Source organism: Argopecten irradians, chromosome 12 (assembly GCF_041381155.1).
Source record: "Argopecten irradians isolate NY chromosome 12, Ai_NY, whole genome shotgun sequence".
Classification (NCBI taxonomy): Eukaryota; Metazoa; Mollusca; class Bivalvia; order Pectinida; family Pectinidae; genus Argopecten; species Argopecten irradians.
Genome location: NC_091145.1, coordinates 22,247,244 through 22,268,251, shown reverse-complemented (window position 1 = coordinate 22,268,251; position 21,008 = coordinate 22,247,244). Strand labels below are relative to the sequence as shown.

Below are 21,008 nucleotides of genomic sequence, written 5' to 3'. Positions count from 1 at the left end.
CCTATGACGTCATCAAATTGACGATTTTCCTCTTCTTGCCAAATTATGATAGAAATTCATCATCTTTAGGTTAGAAAAGGCTTGAAATGGATTTGGCCGCCACCTTGGAGCAACTTTATATTTTGCATGGATATGCGTAAATACACGATACACAACGTGTGAAAATCTCTTTCTGCTCCACGAAGGCCACATTCATTATTAGAGAAAACCACTCAAAAAGTATGATTTTATAAGGATTTTTGTGAAAAATGGCGGGAAACTGCATGTTGATGACGTCATAGAGAACATAATTGGCACATGCGGGATATTTTCGGGATGTAATGAGTTAGCAAATGTATTCAACAGTTATATGGCAAAATATGTTGTTCTTTACTGGAGAATTAATTTTGAGGCCATATTCGAGTCTTAACGTACCTTCTCCTTTGTTAAAATGTATGATCTTGATTTATGGTCTCATGTCAAATATGATCTTATACTTCTATTTTCCTGTTCATTTGTAATCATCTGACTAAATAATAAGCAAAACGTGACACGTGTATCAATTTGCATAACAAGATTTATTTTATTGTACAGAATCAACTGTATTTTTCAGTCCTGTGCCTCTACACTTAATTAACATGACACCAATTACAGGGTATGAGTTCAATTTTTCATATTTTTTTTAATTCACAATTTTTGCCTAATATATATTAGGCAAAACAAAAATATCAAAAAAGCCTAATAATATAGGCAGGTTTAGCGGACTAACTTGTTACCTCCTAAACAGATAAATACTGACTAAGACATCAGTTATAATTAATGAATCAAATGTGAATATTTGCTTTTGAAACATGTTCCACCTGCTCCTGCCTCGATCAAAAAGCTATTTGCAATTCAAAATATGAGGTATGTAAGAAAAACATTCTGCACTTTAATTCAGAACATATTATTTTGTCTGAATGACATTGTGTGTCGATGTTGATATGATCTACCTGGTACATATTATGTGGAGGCAGTGCTTCTCTGAAAACTACCCTTGTATTGTTTTGTGATTGATGAAGCAGCTGCATATGGAAGTATGAGGTGAAAAGATCATGGCTAACTGATAAGGGATACCTATTTTAATCCAGAGGGTAAATACCTTACAGAAATATGTCTACAGTATATCTCTAGTCATATTAAACTGGGGCAAAATGTATTATAGTCATTTCAGATGTAACAGTAAATAAAAAATAAGGCTCACAATTGATAATACATAAATTTTAACAATCACAGAGTACTAATAAAAACAAATCAATTATTTTCAATGCTATAATTTTTCAATCAGATGTATCACAAATCTACCTTTTCATTGTCTCTTTACTGTACATTCAATTCTGTGTCAGTGATATCAAGCTTCAGACTTCTCTGTGATAGATGAAAAAAAATAGTCCTTCTTTATACACTGTACGACATTAATCCTGATAAATGTTTACAAGTATTGGCACAAGGTGTTGTTTTTTATCACTTTGAACAAACGCGTCTGAAAAGGAAAGAAATCAGATTGAACAAACGCGTCTGCAAAGGAAAGAAAGAAAAAATCTCCCTAAGTTGCTACATCCCAAGTCAGCTGGCACTACTTGAAAGGACAAACCAAGTGATGGGTCAGAGAGGCCTCAGTACTACAAGTTAGATCTCGACAACAGGTAACAGGCACGGTAATCTGTTTTACACTACATAAATCTGAAGTAACATGGTAGAGATTTAAAGCGATAACACTTGTTTAATTTGATTTTCTGAACAACGGGACATGGCTGCCTTGAAAATAATGCAGTCATTGACATTTTTTTGAAATACCACAATGTATTAAGGTGGTATACTACATTACTATTTCACATTTCTTGGTAAGTTCATATGACATCACACAACCAATAATTTTATGTGATGCTTCAATGGCTAACACTCTATGTACAATATATCACCATTTTCAGACAAATGACTACTTATATGTAGACATCAATTGTATGGATAGTATTAAACTCTTTTATAATCATTTTATTGAGATCAAGAAGGCTTGGTCAGCTCTTTAATGAGCTATTGGAGATACAAAGAGAACTTCACAATGAAAGTAAACTTGCAAAAGTTTCTATCTGCGAATTTGATATCTTCCTAAATTCTTGCATAATTAAATTCAAAGATATTTCCATTCAACTTTAAATTCTCAAAAGTTAATCTCTGCGATTTTTTTTTTAAAAAGATAATCGCAAAATTTAGTAGCCGGGAAAGGAATTTGGTGTACAGTATATATCACAAGTAACATGCATATTTCATTTTTCAGACAATGAACAAACAAATAAGTCTGTTAATAAATACAAAATTTCAGTGAAGGTAGAAAAAAAGGAATACACAGTCCAATGGGTAACCAGAATCTATCACAAAATTATATCACCAAAATTCATCAAAATCACTGTCACTATCTATATCACCTAGTCGTAGATTCAATAGCAAATTATCTAACTCCGCTTCCAGTTCCAGTAGGAGTACCCTGTTTTCCCTTTCTTCGAAGAAATCCCATAAGCTAATTTGAGAAATTAAGTCTATATCTCCTTCTGCATTATGCCTTCTCCGTCGTTGTTTTGGTTTTGGTGTTGCTATAGAACCGTCTGGATTTGCATGTAGGTAAAAGCACTTATCATTGAATGGGCACTCTCCGTCTCCTTTCTTGAAATACATACAGTGTTTAGCACTGAAACAATTAAAAAGGAACATTAGTAAATACAGCTTGCTGATTGGAAAACAAAGGTATACAAATGTTGATCCTGAACATTAATATATACATCACCTGTAAATTGTGTTTGGTCATGTGTTTTGTTTATAACCTGGTAACCAGGGCCCAGTTCTATAACATTCCTTCACTTATATTCTCCTTAAGAAAGCGTTACAGAAGATTATTGCCACCGATTTCCATTGGTTTAGGATGGGTAGTTGTTTGATCGTTTTGTAACAAAGGGGAATAACTGAAAAAGGTGGAGTTATTTTGTTCTGAATCTAGTTTAAATCGATCCTGTAAATCATTGATTAACTTGCATATAATTATAGTTATAATTGGGGCATTTATTACTATAATTAATTAAGGTAATCAATGATTACAGAAAACTTCATATATAACAAATATACCATCATAGAAATTTAGATAAAAAATGATCCTGTCATCTTGTACAATGGCTTATTTTACACTTACACTTAACTAAACTCTAAATAATCGTACTAGTGGTAGCCAAATTTTTTAAAGTAGGATGATGTGGACTCAATGAGATTATATGTCTGAATTTGGAAGGTAACAAGAGGCCCAGAGTGCCTGTATCGCTCACCTGGTTTGTAATGCCTAGTAATGTTCTGAATACAGGTTCATTGTTTCTTTTCTGAAGAAATTTGAATATTTGAATTTGAACAATTTCCCTATTGGGCCCCGCCCCTCCTGCCCCCGGGGGGTCAGAGCCAAAATTTATACAAGTTCTGTTCCCCTTCCCCCAAGGATGTTTCGGGCCAAATTTGGTTACAATCCATGCAGAACTCTAGGACAAGTAGCGATTTATAGGATTGACATTTATTTCCCTTATTGGGCCCCGCCCCTCCTGCCCCCGGGGGGTTAGAGCCAAAATTTATACAAGTTCTGTTCCTCTCCCCTTAAGGATGTTTCTGGCCATATTTGGTTACAATCCATGCAGAACTCTAGGACAAGTAGCAATTTATAGGATTTACCTCTATTTCCCCTATTAGGCCCCATCCCTCCTGCCCCCGGGGGCTCAGAGCCAATTTTTATACAAGTTCTGTTCCCCTTCCCCCAAGGATGTTTCTGGCCAAATTTGGTTACAATCCATGCAGAACTCTAGGACAAGTAGTGATTTATAGGATTTACCTCTATTTCCCCTATTAGGCCCCGCCCCTCCTGCCCCCGGGGGCTCAGAGCCAAAATTTATACAAGTTCTGTTCCCCTTCCCCCAAGGATGTTTCTGGCCAAATTTGGTTACAATCCATGCAGAACTCTAGGACAAGTAGTGATTTATAGGATTTACCTCTATTTCCCCTATTAGGCCCCGTCCCCTCCTGCCCCGGGGGGGTCAGAGCCAAAATTTATACAAGTCTGTTCCCCTTCCCCCAAGGATGTTTCTGGCCAAATTTGGTTACAATCCATGCAGAACTCTATGACTAGTAGTGATTTAAAGGAAATGTTGACGGACAGACGGACGGACGGACGACGGAAGCCGCTCCATGACATAAGCTCACCGGCCCTTCGGGCCAGGTGAGCTAAAAACAGTTAGTTTAATTACCTTAAAGCCTTTTTATAGCCTTGAATTAATTTCTTCTTTTCCTCTTCACTTTCAACCCAATATTTACTTGGCGTGACAAAGTCAGATGTTACACGACATTCTGGACAAGCTCTGAAATATATAAAGGAAATATTTATCAGCAATCTGTCATTGGAAATAGTCAAAGCTTTACTGCAATGCATTTATCATAACCTAGAAAGAACAAGAGCAATGCAACACATATTCCCTCAAAGAAGTTTATTCCTGACTGGTCTTAATGTTTGACCCTCAATCTACCAAACTTAAAGTACATGATTGTCAGAACGCAGAGTTACTGTATTCAACCCAATAAGCGCCCATGGCACTTAAAAGGACCTCTTTCAAGAACAATGGAATTTTGCCCACGAACCAATTTTATTGAAATTAAATGTGATATGTAGCAATATAAATGCAAACCCTTGAAATACGCTTAAAAAATTCAAAAGGTCCCAGGGGCCTGTGCTATGGCCAAATTAATGTTGCCCAGTAGAGGTGTATGACAGGGTTCCCTTTTTGATCCAAAATGGTATAAAAATAATGTTTTATGTCATAAAACTGTATTATTTTCTGAAGAGTATAAATAATTACATATAATGATCACAAATATGTAGGCAAAATGGGACAAATAAAATTTTGGCTACATTTTAAAGACAGAAAATATCGAAATTTTGGGTGTTATTTTCGGCCATGTCAATTATTATCAATGGTGATTCACCCACTTCCAGTTTGAGTGCACCAAAAATATTTTCTAAAAAGTTGGCTCATTACCTGAAGTAAATATTGTGAAAATTTCAGAAAAATTGTGGACCGGTAAATTTGTCGTTTAAAGGTTAAAAAATAGCATGGTCTATTTTTAGTAACGTTACATAATGTTAAGAATATGCTTATTTTGAATCATTAATCACGAATCTAATGGTGTCAACATTAATGTATAATCCAATACTCATCTGTAACGCTTGATATGATTTCAAATTGATTTATTTAGTGATACTTTGTAGAAAAATTAAGTTTTACATAATCAAAATTACAAAACATTTGGGTGTTTTATGACCACAATAAGCTGTTTTTGCATTTGAAGTAGCTTCACTAATATGTCCTGTTCTAATGATTTATTTTGTAATTATAGAGCATATTTACAGTGAAGAGAGTGATTAAAATGGGATTCTGTAACTGTGTGGTTTGAGAGGGAAGAGTTACCAGGTTACACGGGTCATGTTACAAACCTACAGTAGTTCAATTATTTGCAGGGCTAACACTTCTGATTAACATTTATGTTGATTCATGCTAAAAAATGTAAATCTCATCACTTTAACATATCGTTTTAGATTTTAAGTTTATTTTTTTCGGGAAACTCATTGATGTATCATTTCAGATTTAGATACATTAATGGCAAATACTTCTTTAATCTTGCAAAATAACTAACTGAATGTAGCAGTTTTAATAATGAAAATAGACATTACCTGTAAGTAGATCATCAAAACTTGATTTATCTTTATTGTCAATAATCATATTTGAATTCCATGTTAGTATTATTATATAATTAGAAAATTAAACAGCTTTACTGAGTAATAGACACAAAAGAAAGGCTTCGATCACAGTACATGAACATGGTGTATATCCCCGTGGTAAAGAGTGTGTGGCGATGAAACCGTTTTATTCAATACTATATAAACTGACTTTGAGTTTAGAATTATATGAGTTTTATAAGTAATTGTAAAGTAATCCGTATGGACAAAAACATCTCTAAACATCTTGATTGGCGGATATGGTATTAATCGTACAGAGATAATGGAGAAACCGTCAAACAGGAATTGAGAGTGTCTGATCAAACTGGAAATCATTTAAATGCAGTGTATTGCATATACTTTATGTTACTTAGCTTTGTGTCACGTATAAATTTATTTATTTGGATCCCCCTGACATGTATAATTCATGTTGTGATAACCAAATTTCTTATAAAATCATTTTTTTTACCTGAAATGATAAACCTTATGCCATTTTGATTGATAGTATGATGTGTTTACGATACACAAAGCTAATTATGAAAAATAAAACTGTGGACCTCAAAAACTTTTGACTGTTTCATTAACCATAAAAGATGCTGTTATTTTTTTAACTGAAAAAAAAATCTTAGTTAACTTTTATGGAATTCATGAAAATTCTAAAGAAAATTTAAAAAAAAAACACCTCGAAATCAAACTTCAGTTGATTGAACACAAATGTTCTGAACAATCTAAATATTAAACTGCTAAGAAATACTTATATAGTAAAATTAATACATTTTTGAACGAAAAAAATCATATATCAATTTGTCTTTGTTTTTTTAAACAAAAACTTGTAATGGTGTGATTTGATGCCATTGCCAACACTTTGAAAGCACAATATTTTGAAAAACAAAAACATTATACATATATGCACTAATATACGGGATGTGTGAAAATTGGTAAAAACTTAATTCTCTTACATAATAATCTACTCCCACCCATTTTTTTCTAGATTTTGTTATTATTTTACTTTATATGCCTTTCAGCTGTAAATAAAAATAATACTTCTGAGAATGCAGTTGCAATCATCATCTAGCTTGAAAAGTGAATGATAATGCCCTAAATGTTCCGAAATACTTTGTTATTGTGATTCAATATTTTGATTATTCTACAATATATAGGTTATAAAATCATATATTAATTTAAATTTAATGTAATAATGAGTATTAAATAAGATTAAGAAATTAGTTTCTTTGTTTTCTCAATTTTATGATTGAAAAGGGCCGTGGTGCAACCACGGTGTAATACTGCTAAAAATAGACCTTGCCTCATTAAGACCTTTAAACGACAAATTTACCGGTCCACAATTTTTCTGAAATTTTCACAATATTTACTTCAGGTAATGAGCCAACTTTTTAGAAAATATTTTTGGTGCACTCAAACTGGAAGTTGGTGAATCACCATTGTTAATAATTGACATGGCCGAAAATAATACCCAAAATTTCGATATTTTCGATCTTTAAAATTTAGCCAAAATTTTATTTGTCCCATTTTGTCTACATATTTGTGATCATAATATGTAATTATTTATACTCTTCAGAAAATAATACAGTTTTATGACATAAAACATTATTTTGATAACTTTTTGGATCAAAAAGGGAACCCTGTCATACACCTCTACTGGACAACATTAATTTGGCCACAGCACAGGCCCCTGGGACCTTTTGAATTTTTTAAGCGTATTTCAAGGGTTTGCTTTAATGTTGCTACATGTAACATTTAGTTTTAATAAAATTGGTTCGTGGGCAAATTTCCATTGTTCGTGAAAGAGCGCCCAGGTCCTTTGAAGCAACTCTGGGAGCGCTTAATAGAAACAATTTTGGACTTGCCTTTCATAAATTGTCTTTAATATGGTAGACTAATGAGGTTACTAATAAAAGGCATCACTCTATGCTACCACAGAGATTATGTTGTTAACTATAAACTTCATTCTCTACAGCTGTGTATCATAATAATATACAAACAAATTTTGTCATCTACTACACCTAACATATATAAGATGAAAGTCGCTCCCGATGCAATCTAGAAGCAAACAGATACAGTGGTAATGTATAACAATATTACTACGTCAGCAGATGACATATTTGTATATAAGCAATCAAAAACTACATTAATTCCTGGATGTTTACATTCTAACGGATGACCAGAGGGGCTTGGATCTAGTCAAAATCTGTACAATTGAAATGGGTACGACCTCCAGTTGACCCAAGAATGATTTAATTATCAATACCTGACAATTTTATTTTCAAACTGCCGAGCTCCTCTCCACTTGCGAATACAGCTAAGACAGAAAGTATGGTTACAGTTGGAGAGTATCCCAAATCGCTGTTCAGTTGGTGGTTCCTTCTCTAGTATGTTGTCCATACAAATACCACAAACCTTGTCTTTACTTTGGGCGATAGCAAAAGATAACTCCATATCATTCTCAAGCTGTCTTAGACATTCCTGTAAAAATAAAAGTTTTATTTGTTTTCTGTTTAATATATGCATTTGTTATTGGAGCATGACATACCACAAATCTTTTATACAATAACTGTACCGGATTTCACCTTAATTTGTACAATGTTTTTGTTTACCGTAGTAAATATAGGGCAAAGAAGTCATTCGAACAGTGTGGACAAAATATTGTCAAACAATAGCATAGTTATATTAGCTATATAGAAAGAGTTTTCAATACAGGATCACAGTGGCTGAGTGTTTGAGGTACCATAACATTCAACCAACTCATGTTCCCACTTTGAAACCCATGCAAGGCGGTTGCAAATAACTGTCTATAGGTTTATGATTTGCTATAGAAACCTTGGCGTTCTTCAACTTCAACACAAGACACATTCTCACTAAATAACTCTAGTATTTACAGTAATAAAAATTACTACAAGCAACAAAATTAAACTAAAATGTGTGCTTTTGTATGGGCTCTTGTCTAAAAGGTATGTAGACATATATACTTGTTAGAAGATGAAGCCTGGGTCCCAATGCTGGCTGTTATATAAAGGTGACGAGTGACAATATATTACTTACTCTGTTATGTTTTTCGCGTTGTTCCTGGTCCGAGGGATGTAGAACAGGCATGCCACAGATTTCACAGATATCACCATGGATATACACACATTCCTCATCATAAGGACAGTGACCTTGGGCGAAGAAAGGGCACACAAGTTTGGACAGGTCACCATTGGGATCCATTCCTTCCTGTATGATGAGGGCTTTGTGGTTGTCACTGTTAGTTTCCACAGCGTTAGAGTAGGAGAAAGGAACTTCAAGAGAAAAAAAAAATTATTTCAAAAAAACTATTGTTGTGTTATACAAGATAATTTAAATACAAAATTTAATATTAGTTTCTAGGATACAAAATTGATTAAATCTATGAATAATTCACTTTTAAGAAGCTGGAGCAATGTGACCTAAGTGTTACAGCCAGCGTACATGTACACTTCATTGTGTTACAGATGTATGTTATAAGTAGGGCTGGAGCAATGTGACCAGTGTTACAGCCAGCGTACATGTACGCTTCATTGTGTTACAGATGTATGTTATAAGTAGGGCTGGAGCAATGTGACCAGTGTTACAGCCAGCGGTACTGTAATTATCTATAGCTGAGTTGCCCCATGTGCCAAACATTGGAGGAGTCCTGGGTCAGTGTATAGAGTGACCGGTCACATGACAGGGGCAGTCATCTGTTTGGTCAAGAATAAATCTAATAGCGTCACTTTTCCAGTTCCAGCAGCATCAGAAGCTTTCTCAGAAGTCTATACGTTAACCACTACCACTCCAATTCTTTAGAGAAGTTATTTGTTATTACATGATGGTCACTATATAATTATTATAAGGGAATACATTTAATGCATTCTAACAGGTTTTCACATCAAATTTGATGAAGCATATAGAATTATAGGGGCATTTATTTCATTCAGAAATATCATTTTATTCATATATGTTTTAATATTATCTTTCATGAAAATCTCTCCAAAATTATTCATGCTGAAGCAATGTGACCAAAGAGTTACAGCCAGCCTTTTTCATAACATTATAAGTACTAAATAATTATGCTGGAGCAATGTGACTAAAGAGTTACAGCCAGTCTTTTTCATAACTTGTACTAATTATGCTGGAGCAACGTGACCAAAGAGTTACAGCCAGATGATAGTATGTACTCTACATTATTCACTTTTAAGAAGCTGGAGCAGTACTGTAATTATCTATAGCTGAGTTGCCCTGTGTGCCAAACTATACACTTTTTAAATGACTACAGGTATATACATTGGCCTTCTTCACATACTGTATTTGACCCAATAAGGGCCCAGGGTGTTTAAAAAATTTTAAAAAATGAAAAGGTGCTAATAAGACAAAATTATTGCAAATCTATACAGTTTTGTGTAGTTTTGGTCTTTATTTATGCCCGGGCTATTGAAATCGTTGCCTCAAAAATGGGGAGGGGTGCTTATAGGGACATGGGGGCTTATTGGGTCGAATACAGTACTTTAATTTAACAGCAGAGTTGGCAAGAGTGAGGCATCATATTCACCATATGTACTTTGGTTTTGGATATTTTTCATAGAAAATTAAAAAATGCTTTGTATGAAATTAATAAAGGTGTTTTGAGATCCCAAAACAACATGCGTAAAGTACAATTTTGACGTCATAATCATCAGAAGGTGGGACAGATTGATGGAAATTTGTACTTTTCCCACATTGTTTTGGATATCGAAACCCCTGTATTCCTGTTCTTTCAAGAATGCTTCAAAGTATAAATATATTTAGGCGAAATTCATTGATAAATACATGCTCAATGTATAAGTTGAGATACAATTTGAAAGTTTCCAATACCTGAAGAACACAGATATGGTTGGCCAGGAACAAATTCAGTTGCTTTCACCCATTCCTCTGGAGGCCTAGGAGAAAGAGATGGTATTACCTCAACGTCACCTTTTGATTTCTTTAGAGAGACCATATTCCCAAAAGGTTTTTGCTCGTAATTCAGAGGTGGGGGTTTGTTTGCAGAAATTTTCCTCATATTTTCATTGAGAGTAGCACTCATCGAAGTAGACTTTGGTTTAACATGGTCATACCTGCAATAGAATTAAATCATTTGATTTACATCAATCTGCTTAAATCAGGAATGTCAACAGTTGTGCTGTTTAGGTAAAGAAACACTGCAGTCATAGGATTTTTTTACTAACATGCCATGTATTTCTAACTGTATTACCAAAATGGTATAACAATTCCTGTGAGGTTTTTTTTTTCTATATAGACATCTCTTCAATTTAATTCAATTGTGGCCCGAAAAAATAAAATTTAGAAATTTTTAAAAATTATTGCATGACTGAACTGTCCATTTCCCTCATATTAACATGTTGTAGACTACATATGGAAGTGTGGAGTGGTTATTGTGCCTAATATTTTACTAGCGGCCTTTCACCTAGGGGTCAAAATTTAAGGCCTTCTTTTGGTACTGGCCACTTCAACAAACAAAGCTTATCAATCAATCTGATAACCTGTTAGCACTTGAACAGCTGACCTACACAATTACTTAAGATCTAAGTGAATCCTTAGACAGACTCACCTACAACCATCCCCATATGTACAGGCTCCCTTCAAGTAAAACCTGCAGACAGTCGATGGCTTGTCTTGGCGGTCGTGTGAATAATTACACTTATCTCCTTGTCTGCATACACCATGTACGAAATATCTACAACAGAGTGAAGAAGTACAGTTCAAAATTCACCATTAAGTTTAAAACAACTTTAAACAATTGAAATAAGTTATTTAGTAGCACTTGTTTTTTTATAAACACATACACAGCATGTTGATTCAAGGTTTAGTCTTGGGTTTCAATCTAAAGTTGTCATTTTTCTTAAATTTTTTAATGAATTTTGGCCTCAATTCTCCACTAATTAACCACAATAACAATTTTACTTAATGAACAAACATTCTGTGTTTCCCAGAGCTAAATTCACTAAGGATTAAGATCAGCTCCATAATAGAACAAGAACTTAGCAGACATTTATCAATTATTTTTTAAAGCAAGTACAGAGCATTAAGTTTTAAATTTTGGTGAGTTCTAGTAAAAAGAAATACACTGTGTATTGGGTTATCAGAATTCTGTTAAGTCCCACAGAAAAAACCCGTAAGTTCAAGTACTCCCATAACATGAAAAGATATTCAGGTCGGACATTATTTTGCTTTATGTGTGTCCATTTCTTATTTTTCAAATTATTTTGCTATATGATTGTATGTGCTTACAGATAAAGTACATATATCATAAATCCCAATTAAACATATGTAAATTGCATGTAAGCCACTGCATATGTATTTCACACACAAATGTATCCAGCATCTACATGTTACATCAGGAAATTTATACCTACAGTAAAACCTGCTTTAGTGACCACATCTGTATGAAGACCACCTGCTTAGTATAAGATCTCTTTTCTAGGGTCCTTAATGGCTGATTTCAACACAACTCAACCTGTGTATAAAGACCCCCTGTCTATAAAGACATTTCCCCCCTTCTTTCCTTTAGATTATATTTAAAGGCAGATTTGACTGTAAACATTAGTCTGTGTATCAAACGAACAGAAGACAAACTTGTAATAGTAAAGTGATTATATAGTAAGCATTTTATTTTAGATGTTTAAATCTGTTTCTTTTTATTAACTGGACAATTTGATGCTTTGTCACACACGTAGAAATAGCAGTTGAAGATGTAAAATATTTATTTGTAATGTCTTTCCCAACTGACAATGTTAATCTAAGAGGTCCCCTACAGGTAGTGCATTAGAATTGTACTTACTGTCCTCATTAAATGATCATAAAAGGCGACAAATTTTAGGACCATACATCTTTTCTATTTTTCTTTGTAACTGAATTTGGCTTCTGATCTTTTCAGCCTACGACAGTTGCTAATAAGAGCGTAAAATTGAAGCTCTGTTACGGTGTCATGATCGCATTAGTCTTTATTGTTATATATGTATGTTTTATGTTGTTTGATTTGTATGTCGTGTGCACGGTTTTGTATGGCACGAATGGAAGTATGGCTACTGTCCGGAAGAGCACGTGAGAAAGGTGAGCAAGCTTCACTACAGGGAGAGTATGCCGTGAGTAATGGCTGTGAATGACCTGCAGTTGGATTATGTCAAATGGTCGTAGGGAACATTTGCCGGTGAATAATTGTATATGAATCGTTATTGAACTGTTTGTACATATACAGGTAAATTAGGTCATCGAGTTCGCCGGTGTAAAAATGTACGGAAGCCCGTAGTGGCCATATATACACATCATGGTATGAATCCTTGTAGGTGTTAGTATGGACCGACATGTGTTGGATTGTGTTATTATAAGGATTGTTAGTAATACATTGTATTTATGCATATCTTGTGCGGTAGTTTAAGGTCGTAAAATATAAATGGCTAATTTGGTTAATTAAATTGTTAGCATATCTTTGTATTTAAGTTGTGAGTATGAATGTTTGGTTTGGAGTTGTCACGTAATTTTTGTTATGTGTATTTTAAAGCTTTCTACGACGGAGTGGAGTTCCGTTGTGGACCATCAGGACATTGCGACCCCAGCTTCGGCAACGGGACGATGTAGAAACGTCGGTCAGCCACAGGAAGTTGGAGGGAATATACAGGCAGGTCAAGGTGCCACAACTGGACGTCACTGTCATCCACATACATATACGTACCTATACGTCGAAGTGATAAGCGTCGTGAATACTGAATTGACGTTCTGGCATTGTCGCCAGGTGATGAGAAATAGTAGCTCATATGAGCAGTCAGCGCTGGTTTTACTTATACTTACCTGCGGGTAAGTGTCCAGTGTCCAGTGTCCAGAGATGGATGCTAACTGTACTACGCGTGCGAGTGACATACGCGGTGTAGACCTGGACTGCGGTTCAGGAGGTGTTCGTAGTGTTTTGACGTCGTGTGGAGTCCTTGTACTGTTGTACTGTAAGTGTCCGGATTACACATGTATGTAACCTGCATGCATGTATGGCTAAATTTTTTGCTTTTTCCGGTTTTGCATTGCTACGACACTGCTTTCCGCAGTAACAGAAAGCAGAAATATATTTAACTAATGAATCTTTGAGTTTTGTTTGAAATAAATGTTTTATTGTCATAATGCATGGAGGTATGTTTTAGTATGCCAAACAATTATTTGATCAAACGTTAACCATGCAATTGTCGTTTTGTCAAGGAACTGTCTGGTATGTCGGACTTGCCATTTTACTAATGTAGAAAGTTTTAAGTATTCTTGAAATAGAATTAAAAACATAAGCAGAGCTTCTCTCTTTTCCATGCATCGATGAACAGGTAGCTCAGTAGGTCGAGCACTCGGCTAGTGTTCGGAGGGTTCTGGGTTCGAATCCAGGTCTGGCCGCTACATTTTCTCCTCTCCTGTTACAGAATAGGCCCCCACCTAAATAACCCAATTGTGACATCAGAAAGCTTGGTGCCAAAGATGACGGCACATATTCCCACGTATTTTTGATACATGGCATGTTGCCAAGTTTTCCGCCTTTGAGAGATTCCAGTGGAATATATCTTTCTGACCTGTAGTGTAAATGACGACTATCAATATAGATTCTATATTGCTAGACACAAAACATCCATCAATAGTGTTGAAGAATAGCATTTAATAAAATTCAATGATCAGACTACAAGTTTAAACAGTTTTAATGTCGTTCTGAGGTTATCATCCTAAATAAATTCATATTTTTACACGTAGCTGCGCTCTTCTGAGCAAGGACGTATATGAGAAGGATAAGTCACACTGGGTTTTGGGGAAGTCCAAGGCAGGCGCTTTTGTGTTTGTGCACTGACCGTGACGTTGGGCGACGACTGATTTTCCTTTGATATCCGCCGGCGCAGCCTTTGATGTAACTTGCGGGTGCGAGGGTTACCGTCTTACTTTCTGAAGCGGTGCTGTCATTTCATGAGCTGTTGATTTTTTAACGAAAATTTAAGACATATCCCCTAAACATTCCGTCTTTCAAGCAAGTTATAAACGTCGTGAAATTTAATAAACTTTACAATGGTGTTTCGTTTGACTCGATAAGACAAGTATTTGTTGAGAAAAACGGTTTTTATTCCCAGTTCATAGGCGTCTCGCGTGGTGTTTAGTAATGTAAAGACACAGTCACGAATCCTTCTCACTTATAAATCCTTGTTCTGAGGCTTTGCCTTAAATACATATTATGTTACTATCTATACAAAATAGATTACTTTTGTATTTTACATCGGACCATGTTAATGCAGATATGATGACATTACAAAGATCTCAATAATTCAAAACTGTACTAGATTGACTGTCGAGCTGAGCAGTGTTCACATGTTAGGCTATCCAATTTATATCTGTAACAAGTTAGGGAGACTGGATCTGCAGACGGTTAAAAAGAGACGACACTAATAGACAAAGTTTTTTTTATAAAACCCATTTACGCCGTTATACCTGCACAAAATCGACGAGTTCCAGCTGGACTGAATAGCAGTATGTTTACCCCCTTCTGCCATCGTCACATTGTTGATGCAACCACCGTTTTGTCGTGCGAAAGGTGAGTTCCGGTATTTCGTGGTGATTGACTTCCGGTAAAAATAAGAAGCGGCACATTTGATTACGTCCACATGAAGTGATGACAGCTGGATGAAGAATACAGTTTGTAAGTAATTCATTGATATTCTCATTTATCTGCAAAAGTGTTAATCATTCATTTATGGATTTTAAATCTCTGTATGAACACGATAGCACGGTGAATAAACTGTTAGTTGATTATATTAAGAAAAAGACATGTATACTATTTGATTATAACAATGAGTTACCTCCCCTCAGGTATGTTATTATCAGACTCAATCTGTGATTTCTCATATGATAATAAATATAATTGACTGAAGAAACTTTTATTGAATGATATTTAAAATGTATGTTATTTATCCGATAATGCCACATGGGCAGATTGTTAATTCACCTCCAGCTGCTGGCTGATACTCAGGTGGGGTGGATGGTGATGCCAGATTCATGGATGTGTCAGGCCTGATGTTTCTTGAATCTTCCCTGTTTATGTCTGGCCATGCAGCTCCACAGTCTGGCCATGTGGTTGTGTTATGACATTGTTGTACTTAGCATAGCATATTTAAATAAAGGGCTTCCATTTAGTTTTTTGGTTGCCAAGTTTATTCAAATGAATGACCTTGACCTTAATTTGATGTCACAGGGTTCAAATAGGTTAAAATCTTTGTGAAAATTTTTTTGTTAATAATAGAGATAAAGGACTTCCCAATAATCAAAATGCACATGCAGATATCTTGTCTGATATTGTTGGGCCTTTATTTAACATAAGCTGATGTTTACTCAAGGTCATAGAGGTCAAAAGGCAAAAAGCGGTAACAATTTAAGAAGCCCAAAGACCTCATTATATTACTTTAGCATGCTTTAAATGAATGCTAGAATAAATAACATTGCCCTTAAAATTTATTCAGGGTTATATATAATGTTAATAAAGATAGAATGTTTAGCAATTGAAAAAACCTGTTTAGAGAAACCTAATATAGGCCTATGCCTTTGTTCTAGAGAGTTAACGGGAATGACATAGATTTTGTTGGGCATTAACTTCAGGTCAAATGTTTTAATTGACTCCTAAAGTATTTGAAAGAAATCCTCCAGGATCCCTTGTCCTTCTTTAAAGGTTTATATCTCTATATGCATGTGCCTGTCATGCACTAAAACTGTATTATACATTGGACCTCTTGTCACACAGTTACTGTCTGAGTGAATAAAACAATCTTGTAATCTTGAGGTCATTGAAGGGAATTACAATATACCATTATATAAATCTGCCATATTTGAGCTTGCAGTAATTGTATATTGAGAAGAAGGGCTACCAATTAAGTTTTGTTCAAATAAATGACCTTGTGTTCACCTTTAAAATTTTGAAATGATTTCTTGTCAATATCTTTAAGGCCCAAAGACCTGATATTAAGCCTACCATAATTGATAGACTGGGATTTAGTTTGTTCAAATGAAAAACCTTTACCTTCATTCAAGGTCACAGGAATCAAATAAGCTAAAATCAATAATAAGAGACCTGATAGTGAGCCTGTAGCCTGCTCGGATAAAAGGCTACCAATAATGTTAAAATAAATGACTGCAACCATAATTCAAGGTCACAGGGGTCAAATAGATAAACATATTATAGATAAGATTATGATTCATAATTCTAGAAGATAGGTTTAATCAGCATGTTTGTGTTTAATAGTTGTTGATCACATCAGTAGGACCTATAATCAATAACTGTTGAACAATCTGATTTTGTTAGACCAAATCGATAATACAGCTGAGACATAAGATAGATATGATTTAAAACTTTTATAGTTATCCTGATTGACACCTATATAGCCATATGGTGCCATTTCTCTCCCAGACATGTTTTATCAATACAAAACAAGCTGTTACACAGTCTTATATATAAATAATCTGTGAATACACAAACACAGCTAGCTGTATAGCTGCCATGACATCACTAAATAACAATACTCTATACTTTGTCCTACATTTACATACCACTTTTTAACTCTGCTGAGTGGCACCAGTGAAACTGTTGAAGAAATTTAAATTGTGTTTTTTCAAGTTGACGGCTGTGACAACTATATATTGGACCACAACCTAACAAATAACTACATGCTTTTAGTGAGAATTATCTCGGTATCATTTCAGGCAGTTAAATTTTAAGATAGTTTTAGAAGGAAAGCACCAATAGATCAGCATGGTGCTGACATTAAGTTAGTTGGTGTATACACAGTAATTTACAGATGATGTAGATATTAAAATCTAGCTGACTATGATGGCAAATAGTAATGTCATGAGGAAAATGCTTGTCAATGTGGGAAGGTCATTCAGTTTATTTCCAATATGATTACTTGACATTTGTTTTATAAACGATCAGCTATAGTTGTCTGGAACAGGACCAGTCATTTTATATTTGTTTCAATACAATAAATGTTACAGTGAATTAAGATGAAACTGTATGGCAGGTTGTTTTAACAAGGGGGATATTTTTTTCCATTTTGTAGGCCATCAACTTAATATGTCACAAAATAGTGAATATCTGTTGAATTAAATAAACACTTCAAGAATTAAATAAACACTTCAAAACAATTGCCGAATTGGTATTTGCTAAAATTAATGTTTTAAGCTTTAGGTCCAAATCACGAAAATATTGGCCTGCAAAAATAACTCTCTATAACTTGTAATATCGATGTGAAAACTTACCAGATAATAATTTTTAGTAGCTGCAGTACAGCTCTGCTCTACATGTACCTCATTAGAAATCATTTTAAAGAAAAAACATTAGCATATCAATGCATGTGTAATTACTTTTAAGTCAATTGTTATGTAAGTTTTAAATGTTGATTTTAAGGTCTTTGAAAGCTCAGTTGCATTTTAAGATGCAGCGACCTATTCAACCTTATTTTAAGGGGAGACAATCAAGCAGTATTGAAGGGTTCGTGCAACTACCAGGTGTATGGTGGACTGTATGGGAGTATGTAGTAGTCAGTACTAGTGACAAGTAGTAGAATTGGATACAAGCTTCATCAATAGTAACATATAATTAACTTCTGTTATCTATAGCTTGTTCTTATTGTTCAATATACCCAGTGTATACATCAATGTTTGTATACAAGTTGTACAACATTACTTAGCTAAGTGTACGAGTCAGACAGCATCATAACAACAGTTAATACTGTGGTGTACAGACAGACAGCACCACTTTATACACAGCTGGGGAGGCTGAACACTCCACATGGTATACATACATGTGCATGTTGTAATCTGGTGAGTACAAATACTTCACAACTTAGGGATTTTCTGGGTGTTTGTTTTTTTTAAATTGATGAATAACTTTACTAATTTTGAGTTATTTCACATGGAAAACATAAAGTAAAACATATGTTTATAATGAACATGCCTATAGCAAATTCATGGTTAAAACATAATAATATCTGCATTATATGTATAACAAACTATACTTATAACGAAATGGTTTTGTTTGTCCCCAAAGGTTCATTTCAATCATGTTTTACTGTACACAGGAATCAATATTTATTGTTTTGGAAGTACATTCTTTACACTGGTATGTATGATTAAAATTGTAGCAGCTGTTAATTCATTTTGACCTCCGATCATTTGACAATAGAATTTTTTTTACTTCACGTCTCCCGCCAATTTTCCCGAAGTTATTTTCGTCAAAAAAAATTTGACATCTATGAAGTAGGTATGAATTTATATGCATAATCAAACATTTCATCAAATATATCTACATTTATACAGGGTATCGAAATTGACAATCGCCAACTGGCCAAATCTGAGTTGATTTTTGATTTGGCGAGTAGAAAAATATTGTACTTGCAATTTTTGGCAAGCATATGCATAAGTTGTTATTCGGTTACCTGTTACCTCTTCTTAGACACCGTAGTTAGCTGGTTCCAGCTAGTTGTGGCACGTTTTGTTCATTTACTAGATTGTTGTTGTCCGGTTGTGCCATATAAAAACTGGGGTAAAACTTGCATGGTACTGAATTCCAGTGAGTGTTAAGTCAGTTTTTAAACGAGTTTAGAGTAGGGGCTTCTACTACGAAGTTTGGAAAGGAGTTCCACGAATCTACCACTCACCGACTAAATATACTTAGTGTGACTTTATATCTCAATATATAGACAGTCAGAGAATCGGACGCGACACTTTAATCATATTTAACTAGTTTTCATTTGCATAAAATGCCGCATTCTGAAAATAAACTATAATAAATGTCAATGAATTTGATTGCTTTTAATTCTGATCTTAATTTTTACTATTTTGGCGAGTTGAAATTTTAACAACATGCCCAAAATGGATAGTGACTTTAAAAATTAAACTCTATCTCTGTTATATCTGATGCATTTGAAAAATTCTAGATAAAAATAATTAACTTATGATTTATTCCTTTCTCTTACATTATTATCACAAAGTTCAAACATGGAAGTGCTTACTAAGGGGACTTATTTGATGTGTAGTAATATTCTTACTGAAGGGACTAGTTCTCTTCTGAAAACATGTACAATTTTTATACCATTGTTTTATTCATCATACAAAAGTGCACATACAGCAGATCAATGAAGTGATAAACAATTTTACTATTAAAATCTATGTTGTGTCAGGATGAAGGAGAATTGCATTTAAAAAAACTTAATAGACCCATACCAGGTATATATCAAACATTTGAAAAAGAACATTTTCAATGTTGAATACTCTTCATACCTAACATGTATTTTGGTCTATATAAGACAACTTAAAGACACTTATAACCTCATTTCTTAAAAGGTCAAGATATGATATGTATTGTTCATTATAAATTCATTTAATACTTTAACAAAGTCTCCTGGGGCACTTATTGGGCCTAACACAGTACTTGTTATTTGACTGGAAGCATGTTGTTAACTGGACGAATGTGATAGAGTCAGTAAGTGCATTCTAACTGATCTTCAGGAAACATCTGACTGATGATAAACTTAATAGGATTGGATTGAAGCTTTGGAATGGAACTATAGAGGCATCAAACAAAATACAATGTACATACTGTTGTGTTAGCTAGATCCTCTATTTAATATGATTATAGAACCATTACATTTTTTACTTCATCTTTGAAAGTTCTGAAAGCTAAAGCTTGTCTCATCCTTAGTGAATTTATCTTCTCGCTGCTTCATAAAAAAGGCAGTTTTGTGAAAAAAAAAAAAAAAAAAAAAAAGACAGTAATGCAAGGAAAACATTTTGGAATATAATGAATCGATCTGTGTGCCTAAAATACCCTGTTTGTATATGCATTCAGAATGGCAAAGTCGGCATCCATCATTTTCAACATATGCATGAAAGTCCACAATAACTCGATATGTTGGTACTTTTTGCATTAGTCAAAACACTTATTCAAAGACTGAAAACAAAATTAGTATGTTCTAGTAAAGTTGAAAAATTTGACAGATTTAGAGAATCAGTGTTAAAGTTTTGACAATATAATTAATTACAAAACACATTGACAATGACAAATTAAGGGAAATGTTTTACCATGTTCCAGTATTATGGGTGTAAAAACCTGCGAAAAGAAATTGCATTAGAGTCTACTGTCTCTTATTCT

The 21,008-nt window shown here is 34.2% G+C and overlaps 2 protein-coding genes across 3 annotated transcripts in view; one reads left to right on the top strand and one right to left on the bottom strand.

Annotated features, from left to right (window-relative positions):
• Positions 1–538: 538 nt before the first annotated feature.
• On the bottom strand, positions 539–15,450 carry LOC138336227 (probable E3 ubiquitin-protein ligase makorin-1). The gene is made up of 7 exons (XM_069285623.1): positions 15,302–15,450; positions 11,415–11,540; positions 10,679–10,920; positions 8,873–9,108; positions 8,082–8,296; positions 4,290–4,400; positions 539–2,704 (listed from the first exon to the last, which is right to left on the bottom strand). The coding sequence occupies exons 1-7, from the start codon at positions 15,361–15,363 to the stop codon at positions 2,404–2,406; spliced, it is 1,293 nt and encodes a 430-aa protein (XP_069141724.1). The 5' UTR covers positions 15,364–15,450; the 3' UTR covers positions 539–2,403.
• The window catches only part of LOC138336229 (transmembrane protein 121B-like), a 22,115-nt gene continuing 16,510 nt past the window's right edge, over positions 15,404–21,008 (top strand). The window contains exon 1 of one of the 2 annotated variants that reach the window (XM_069285625.1): positions 15,404–15,509. The gene's annotated coding sequence lies outside the window, so the exon portion shown is untranslated. Of the gene's footprint in view, positions 15,510–18,590; positions 18,680–21,008 lie in introns of those variants that run through there. The other variant, XM_069285626.1, reaches the window with a different exon arrangement.

Bases quoted from the DNA above. Each gene is read 5' to 3' on its own strand.
- LOC138336227 (XM_069285623.1), bottom strand. From the start codon at position 15,363: ATGGCAGAAGGGGGTAAACATACTGCTATTCAGTCCAGCTGGAACTCG. The intron at 10,921-11,414 runs GTGAGTCTGTCT...ATTCTATTGCAG, and splicing joins ACATATGGGGATGGTTGTAG to GTATGACCATGTTAAACCAA. The intron at 9,109-10,678 runs GTATTGGAAACT...TTTCTCTTGAAG, and splicing joins ACCATATCTGTGTTCTTCAG to TTCCTTTCTCCTACTCTAAC.